Source organism: Magnolia sinica, chromosome 1 (genome assembly GCF_029962835.1).
Source record: "Magnolia sinica isolate HGM2019 chromosome 1, MsV1, whole genome shotgun sequence".
Taxonomy (NCBI): domain Eukaryota; kingdom Viridiplantae; phylum Streptophyta; class Magnoliopsida; order Magnoliales; family Magnoliaceae; genus Magnolia; species Magnolia sinica.
Window position 1 is genome coordinate 40,621,688 of NC_080573.1, and position 9,703 is coordinate 40,631,390.

Here is a 9,703-nt window from a genome sequence, read left to right on the forward strand (position 1 = left end):
TAAGATATCCTCAAAGGAGGAGTGAAGGATAGAACCTTAGTCTATCTCATCCACCCACGAAGTAGAGAGAGTGTGTGAGGAGAGGAGCCTTCCCATCCAAACCTAGCTACATCCAAAGCTTTAGCTATTGATTGAACTCAAGGGTTGACAATCCCAAGTATAGGGTTGCAATACAATAATAACTCGGTAAGACCGAAGTCGATTCACAACGAATTTGGTGAGAATATATTAAGAACTTAATTTAAAGAAAATGGTTGATCTGGGTTTTTAATCCAGTGAAATAGAAGAGTTGAAAAAACAATTGTAAAAAATGACTAGGGATCCATGAATCCTCAATCAATAGATTTTAACTTTAATTCGTCTTCTTGATTTGATAACTTAACTAGAACTAGATTCTAATCCATTCTAATTGAAAGATGACATAATAATATCAATCAAAAGCATCTAACATATATTAGAATCATGATAGGCTTGATCTCTCATGAAGATATATGTAATCACATCATAGGAAATTGAAAGCATATAATGCAGCCAGAGGCGACAATAGATCAAACAACTTTACAAATTGATTCCTTTCCAATATAGGAATTCAATTACATCCAATCGCAATTTAACATAAAAACTTTAACTTTCATCGAAAAATGAATTAACTATTAAATATTCATTAAGAGGTCATCATTTACCCTTAGCTAAAAGATTAACCAAGCATGACTAACATATTAAACGAAAGAAAAAGAAAAATTAAAAAAATAAATTAGAACCGAATGATTGAGAAGGAAAATGATTCAGAATAAACTCCGCAACTCTTTAATCTCTCTCCCAAGTCATAATTCATACTAATATCAGCTTAAAACACCCACTTAAATAGGAAAAGTTCGCACTGACTTATAACCGATTTCAAATTTACGCACTTATGTTGCACTTCGGTAACACCGAGTCCAGCCGAATAGTCATTCGGTTGTAGCCGAATTTCATAAAAATTAATTTGAAGTCTATGTTTTTCTTAGGTCACATCGAACTCTCATTTGGTAGCACCGAATATGACTTCAGTTGAGCTTAGTGTCGAGCCGAATTAACTATAAAAATCATAATTTTTTGTTGAACTGTTCTGTGCTCATTCAGTTAGACCAAACTAGCCTCAGGTGGGACCAAATAGTCTGTTATTTCTATTATTGTACTTTGTGATTTTTCAATCATTTCTTCATCTTTTGTATTTGATTTTCTTAGATCTTTGGCATGTGAATTCTTCATTAATGATCTCCAATTCCCCAAGTCTTCTCTTAATTAATCTTTTGAGCTTTAATCCTCCTTCTTAAGCATGATTCCGTCTTTGTTTTCCGGATTACCTCATATATATATATATATGTTAGTTAATCAATTAAGCACTTTGAATGCATGAAAATAATGCAATTGAGAGAAAAAATATACAATATTTATATGTTATTAGCTATTCAAGCCATTAAAAAGTTGATCACCTCCCTTGAGTTAATATTTACGACAATCTGCCCACTCATCTCCTTCCCTCGAGATACCCAAGTCACAACTCAGCTACATTTATTCCCCCGCATATTTCTCTAGTTTATTTAAGTGTATACTCTATGGCTTACTAGATTTTATAATCTTGCCACACCAAAAACTTGGACTAACCGAAGTCCTTATCCACTTCTTTATCGTTTTCCTTAAGTAAATGGGTTCAGGTGGTTCGCATGTGTTTTTAATCCATCACTACCACTCTTGAGTTGGACTTTACACCCCCGATCGTCATCATTCTTGTATTCTAGCATCTGCATTAACATCTCTTCTCAACCTCCCTACTATGGTCGATTTAAGAGCATGCATTGTGACCTATCGAATCTTCGTATCTTGCCAAATAAAAAACTCAGACCCACCAAAGTTCTTTTTAATTTATTTACCATCTATCTCAAATAAAAGGGTCTTAGCCGATCACCTGTGTTTCAATTCCTTATTTCCATTCATGAGTTAGTGATGCAGGGATAAACGTGATGAGGTCGATCACCGTCTTCCTCAGGGATAACTACTCCGAATCCATGGAGCTTCTCTGGACTCCTCACAGAGACTTCTCGAATCCACGAGGAAAGAAAGCAAGAAAATAGAAATAAATTCTAATAAATTAAAAATATAATTAATTCAATGAAATAAATGGGTTCACAACCCTTTAAATAGGGATAGCAAGCAATGAGAGAGAATCAGAAGCAAACTATAACTAAAACTCCTAGAAATTCGTAACTTACTATAAATAGTAAATTTACTTTTATAGTAAGTGTCCTATGTGGCTTAACCAAGTTATTCTCCTAATTATTCTAAGCACTTTTCATGTTGGACACAACTCCTAAAGCCTATTTATAGAATCAGATGAAGAGTTATAATCAAACTAAAACTTACTATTTATAGTAAAAATGGAACTAAACATGGAATTCGGTCGTCGATATGATGGAATCTCGCAAATTCAGCCTGGGTAACCCTGCATAGCCAGGTTGGTTGGTTAAAGTATCCTGTCCTACCCCAAAATCATATATGGTACGTCCATCTTAGACATGCATGTTTTAAGGTTCTAACGGTTTAGATGGCTTCGGCCTCTGATTGGGCCTTCTCTGGTCCATCTTAAACATGAAAGTGTCCGCGACCTGCTCTACATCAATCCATTCCACTTCATAAGAACTCGTCCTCAAGTTCTCGTGCTGCTTCAGTTCATGATACTCGGCCTAGTATGCGATAATGATACCTGAATCAAAAGTTATGATTAATTTATGGTCCACCTTCTTTTGGTCCAACTATGCTAGGAATGTATTTATGACATGTTCTACATCAGACCCCTCCGCTTGGAAAAAAACTCATCCTCGAGTTACTCAAGGGACTTGTTTCATGATTCTGAGATAACTTTTGATGTTGATGTTTATTAGTCATTTTCTTGTACTTGGTATTAGACTCTTGAGTTGACACAATACATGTACTCATGCTCTCCTTGACTTGGCTAGTATAAATCAGTTCCTTCACTTCTACCTTCAAGATCTCACATTCTTTCTGATAATGTGGGCAATTAGGCAGACTTATCCCTGTAACAAGATTAATGTGGTTTTGTATATCTCGTATGGAAGGCAATTTATTAAAAAGTTCATTGAGCACAATCGCTTTGAACTCCTGTAACACTGGTTTCACATCCCTTTAGGTAATCACAGGCTTCATATATTCTTTCTTTTCAACTAATGCATATATATCTCTTGTTTCCTCATATTATTTAACAAAAGTCTGTTCAGTTGTGAGACACTGTTCTTCAACTTTAGAAGTCACGGTTTGGTTCTCCGCTCTCATAGGAAGGAGGCCAATATTTCTACCATCTTTAGTAAATTTAAGTACGTAATCCTAACCTCTATGTGCAACAATAGCATCAATATTATTTTGACATGGTCGACCAAGTAACATATAACAAACTTACATATCGACAACGTCACAAGTACTTGATCCTTATAATTTTTACCAATTGAAAACGAGACAGTATATTGTTCGGTTACCTCTATTTTATTGACCTCCTTGATCCATCCAATCATGTATGGAGATGGATGCTTTTTAGTTTTTAGTTGCAGCTTTTCTACCATTATTTTCGAAACGAGATTCTTACTGCTCCTGACATCGATGATTACATTATAAACTTTTTGGCTTACAGTGCACCTCGTTCGAAAGATGTTGTCTCACTATAATTATATGTCTACCTTTGGCATGTATAACGGCTTTCTCATGATCAAAGTGGTGGCCTGCAATTTTCCATCATCTGATGGTGGTTTGCAAAAATCGGGGTTGTGTCGTATAGCGACCACGGGCGGTTAAGCATCGCTTCGAGCTCGGGGCGGAATTGGCACATCTGCAATACGGTTGAGGATTGCATGTAGCCCTTGCATGGTCAACTGAATCTCCCGGTGGAAAGCTTCCATTCTTTCTGAAAGATAACGAATCTCTGGATCACTGTCCACAAGATTTTTACTCATACCTTCATTGTTTTCCATCGGCCTGAGGGGAATCTTCACTCTATACCAATTGACACAGGGATGAACATGATGAGGTCACCGTCTTCCTCAAGGATAACTACTTCGAATCCACAGAGCTTCTCTGGACTCCTCACATAGACTTCTCGAGTCTACGAGGAAAGAAAGCAAGAAAATAGAAATAAATTCTAATAAATTTGAAATATAATTAATTCAATAAAATAAATGAGTTCACAACCCTTTAAATAGGGATACCAAGCAATGAGAGAAACATCAGAAGCAAACTATAACTAAAACTCATAGAAATTCATAACTCACTATAAATCGTAATTTTACTTTTATAGTAAGTGTCCTATGTGGCTTAACCACGTTATTCTCCTAATTATTCTAAGCACTTTTCATGTTGGACACAACTCCTAAAGCCCAACGGATGAAGAGTTATAATCAAACTAAAACTTACTATTTATAGTAAAAACGGAACTAAACATGGAATTCGGCCGTCCATATGATGGAATCTCGCAAATTCGGCGTGGGCAACCCCGTATAGCCTGGTCGGTTAGCTAAAGTAGCTAGTCCTACCCAAAATCATACATGGTACGTCAAGTAACTCATTCCGGTTTGCGAGATATGCATGTTTTAAGGTTCTGACAGTCTTGATGGCTTCTGCCTCTGATCGGGCCTTCTCTACTCCATCTTAGACATGAAAGTGTCCGCGACCCGCTCTACATTAGTTAGGCATTATAAAATTACATTGTGTCTCATCCATTTTCATGGCATTAACGATAGACTAATTAAATCTCTTATAATCTGCTATGTTCCGTAAAGTAGAGAGCACACAATCGTGCAGATAGAGGACTTGCGTAAACCTTCATTCTCTATCATATCGGGCCCTTACTCAAAATCTAAGGTTACAAATCAGGAGTCATTAAAAAAAAGAGAATCTCCCATATTCTCTAATTTCTAAAATTCTATAGGGTTTGGCCAACTGCAAAAATATAAGTTAACTGGCTAGTGGTGACTCCAAATTGACTAGTTCATATTCCAAGCCAAACCGCACAACCACATAAGGAAAAATCTTGAAAAAGGCCTCAATGAGCGTGATTCTAGTGTTCAACGTTCACAGACATACCAAGCATCACCCACTGTCAATGACCTTTAGACAGCCTCATAAAGTAAACCAAAGTTGCCCAATCCAAAGCATAACCCTTGTATATTCTCAAGTTTAAAATTGATCATATTTCATGTAATATTAAATCATTGATCATATAAATCATAGTTTAAGCTAGTGGGTCTCTATGCTATTGATTTAAGTCAATCTCCAATATAAGTATTCAAAGTCCTAATATCATGATCTTATTTAATGGCACACTTATGCTTCTATGTAGAGTAAGGGCAAAGTTATAACTGACGCTAGGACACCTCTTTATGATAGAGATTTTCTATCCTGACCCAAGTTAGGACACTCACATATGATGACTATACATTTTATATAGATTTTCCATGCTAGAGATGTATGGTCATGACACATTGAGGTACTAATATCTGTGGGTCACAACTCTCCTAGTCAATAATCACCGTGTCTAATCTTAAGTTCACAGGTATAATAAAGGAATCAATCCTCATATATATAACCCATGTCATAATAAGTCTAAGCTGACACTAGATATCAATTAAGTCATATCACATTATCTCAAAATATCCATGGTCATCAAGATCAATGGCTAAGATTGACCCTATCACATCTACAAAGTTGGCGGATTAAGGCACACAGTGGTTTTCCAAGGGTACAACTCCAACGATATCTCATTTGCCCTAAAACCAATTTGTGCTCACATCTATTAAGCATGAATATTGAATAGGATTACTTAACCTAGAGGATTAACAAGTCCTACCTCTTATAGTTAGCATCGTGTCTCTCTAACGTAACTTCCACTGTCTAGCACATTCGACCATATTCCGTACAATTCTTAATAGAAAAAACATCCTAAAAGCATTTACTTTTTGTTTATTTCCGCAAACATCCCATGTACAAAGCTACTTATTGATTTCAAGATATGGCATGCTTGCAGAATGTTGCCCTTAAGAAAATTATACATGTTTTGTAAATAACTCTTTTAAGCATGGAAAAATGAAAAAGGAACATTCGTTTTCAACAAATCACATGCATCAGTTATGTATGCCGTGGGGAGGATATTAGACCATCAACTCCACGTGGAACGTAAGAAGGATATTTGCCAAAACATCTCACGCTTGTCCAATTAGCCATGCAATCATTGTCCCTTTTTGGAATGAATGTGGAATGTCACCATGCATGTTTTATCTTAGCCATCTATTTGCAGTTAATCAATCGAAGGGATAGGATTGTTCCATTACAGCGACTTCTGTGGAATTCACCATCGAAAGCAAGTCCCATAAAATCTACGGTTTGGATCATATTTAGTCTCTTTATACAAAGAACTTTTCCTTTATAGCGCTTGAGATCCATCTCCCAATGCCGATTCATGATGGGGCCATGTAATGGTACTTCATCTAAAAACAACCCCAGCTGCCTGATGCTTGAAGCTGAAAATGGACCGTTGCCCATTTTCTATTATTAATTGTCCGTTGAAGGCCACCTATTGAGTGGATAGGATTGCCCCACAAATGTGATAATGGTATACAGTTGTCCATCCATGGCAAGTTCAGCCAGATAGACGGTCCACATCTTCACCCATAATTGATCAACCAATTAACGGATGGACACAGGAGCGGGTTCTTTAAAAAATATTCAACTCCATCTATAATAAAAGGTTGACGTGTGTGACTTCTTCACTTGTGTTTCCTAATCTATAGTTTTTCTTGTACATTTTCAATGAATGATGGGTGAGAAGGTGAACTAACAACTCCTTCGGAACATCTCCATGTTCTCATAACAACACATGAAATTACCTAACTTTAACAATCTTATCATCTAAACTCCACTATATAAACCCCATCTTGGTTTCTATCTCAATCACTCATCAGATCGTCTCCGCATCAAAATCTTCCTAGTGCTTGCTCTCAACTTACCATGGCTTCTAACACCAACTTCTTATGTGTGCTTCTTGTAGCTGCTGCGTTTATCGGTAGCCACAATTGCCATGCTGCCCGCCATTTGTTGGACACTCCCGTAGCAGTGGCTCCACCCCCTGCCATACCCACAGTCCCAACGTCCCCACCAATGCCTGTCTTGCCAACTCTGCCTAAGCCTACATTGCCACCACTGCCTGCGGTCCAAGTGCCCACTCTGCCAACCATACCAACGTTGCCTATGGCCATATTGCCACCATTGCCTGCGGTCCAGTTGCCGACTCAGCCCGCCGTGCCAACATTGCCTAACCCCACATTGCCACCTTTGCCTGCAATTCCTAACATCCCAACCATTCCAACCATCCCTACTATCATGCCTCAGGCCACATTGCCACCATTGCCTTCCATCCCTACTATTCCAACAATCCCTACAATCCCCACCATTCCAAACATCCCTTCAATCCCCACTATCCCTTTCCTCTCTCCACCCCCATCAACCACTAGCCCATGATGGCCCACCTTGCATGCACCCTACCTATTTAATTTGTGGTTTGTAGTTTTGGAGTGTATTAGAATTAATCATCATTAGTATCATTTTGGGTAGAAAGTCCTAGGTTGGGTCCTTGGTGTCTTGTTGCTTTGTAGGGGGGGGGGCTGGGGGGAGATCTGGGGAATGTGCTATTCTTTTGCTTTGTATTTGGAGACATGTTGGGATTTGTATCCTACTACAAAAATAAACACATATTTCATTCTAATGAATATATTATAGGCTATTTGGTTGTTCTACTTAAATTTGTTTTAAAGATTTTTATTTTTATTTTTTCTTATTTGGTTACTAACTATTTTTAGAGTTTGTGATAGTAGAATGAATGGCGTAAGTTGTTGGAATTGACATATGAGATCTTCCAATCCAAGAGATTTGGGCCATTCACGGTGTGATTTCAACCATTGACTATGGCTCCTCCTAAAAATTACTGAGATAAGATGCTTGTAACCATCCCATTAATGGATAGGAAATGCATGAATATTTATCATACTAGGAAAGCCCAATTAGTGATTTGGACTCCCTATTATATGGATAACGGTAGGCCTGGCATGATTACCTTTAAGATCACTTATTGGACGTTTCCTAGTGTATGGACCATCCCTCATATTCATTGATCATTAGTTGGAGAGATATTTGGAAGGCGTAGACAATCAAAGATGGTGCTCTCATCATGAGAGATCCAGATTAATGATTGAGCCAGTATTTTAGTAAATAGGGAGCATTCAATTACCTCACATCGAGTGGATGGTTGGGATCATCTACTCAAACTGATTATTGGGAGGGATCAACAATCGAAAGTAGGCCACAGATGATGATCGGTTCATAAACATTATTTGACCATTCAATGTACTTTATTATATTAGTTTGGGCCATCCATTTTTTTCTTTAGATTGATTGGATGGTTAGGATCATTAGATCATAGTGACTTTTAAGAGACTCAACAATCAGAGGTGAGATACACATGAAGGACGATCGAGATCATTGATTGGACCTTTTGTAGTACAAATAAATATGGTTGTCTAATGGGCCACGAGTTAGTAATATGTGGACTGTTTAGAAAACTAAAGCAAAGTTTTTATCATATGCACATTTGTTTTCTAAACTGTGGCCCACCATGAATAGTGGACAGATATGATTTTTCGGCCTGGGCCTCTACACAGCAAGAGCCTTATGATGAATAATACCCTGGATCTCTTGCCCACTTTCCATGTTGGCACATGTAATGGTGTGCAGATGAGCTGGTGTGTACATGCACGTTGGTAACTAAAGGCTATTTAAGTTTGTTGGAATTAGTTTTGCTAAGCCCAAGCCCAGCGTGTGCAGAGCCACTCATTTACACACTCACATCTGCCTGCGTGGCCAACAGAATTGCTATGCCGTCCATCAAGTGAGTCTCTGAATCGGTAGATGTTCTTGACAAAAGAATAAATCTGGTCCATTTAGTTGGTGGACCACAGTTTTTTTTTTCTTTTTTTTTTTTAATGGTAATAGTGGACCATAGTTTTCACATGGCAACATATATAGCACATTGCATGAGATCCAAGCTATCCATTTCACACGGGTTATCTGACACGTTTCAGACATGGTCCATGCATCAAATAGCACGTAATCTGGATGTTCGTCCACCACAAATTTATGCTAACCTGTTCACGAAGTGAATAGTATTCATGACGAATGGATCAACACAAGTAACCAGTAGCGTAAACTAAACTAAGATTTGGAGTGAATCAGCATCCCATTCATAATAAGGCCCACCTCATGAATAGATATGATTATTCACATGTGTTACTTCCAAACGTTTGGAGTGCTTGGTTTTGTGGCGGTGTTTTCTCTTTTAAGGCAAAAGCTGTAAATTAATTAGTAGATATAATTCGATAATGGTTCAAGAGAAAAGACAATTGTGTAGGTGGGCCCAATTTCTAGAAACTTAATGGTTGATTTCATAGGCAGAATGGGCCATCTCCTAATTTCCCCTCATCTATATGATCGTATTCATTCAATGAGATGAAAATTTATGGCCAATAGTTGACAACAGACTTATGATCATCTAGCAGACATCTACTATGTTGGGGGACTGCGGAAGCACACAGAGATGAATCAAGTGGAGTAA

General features: G+C 37.7%; 1 protein-coding gene across 1 annotated transcript; it reads left to right on the forward strand.

Annotated features, from left to right (window-relative positions):
- The first annotated feature begins 7,047 nt into the window (after positions 1–7,047).
- On the forward strand, positions 7,048–7,557 carry LOC131245650 (protein app1-like). Its single transcript, XM_058245246.1, has one exon. It carries the CDS (start codon positions 7,048–7,050, stop codon positions 7,555–7,557), a length of 510 nt encoding a protein of 169 aa, XP_058101229.1.
- The last annotated feature ends 2,146 nt before the right edge of the window (positions 7,558–9,703 follow it).

Bases quoted from the DNA above. Each gene is read 5' to 3' on its own strand.
- LOC131245650 (XM_058245246.1), top strand. From the start codon at position 7,048: ATGGCTTCTAACACCAACTTCTTATGTGTGCTTCTTGTAGCTGCTGCG.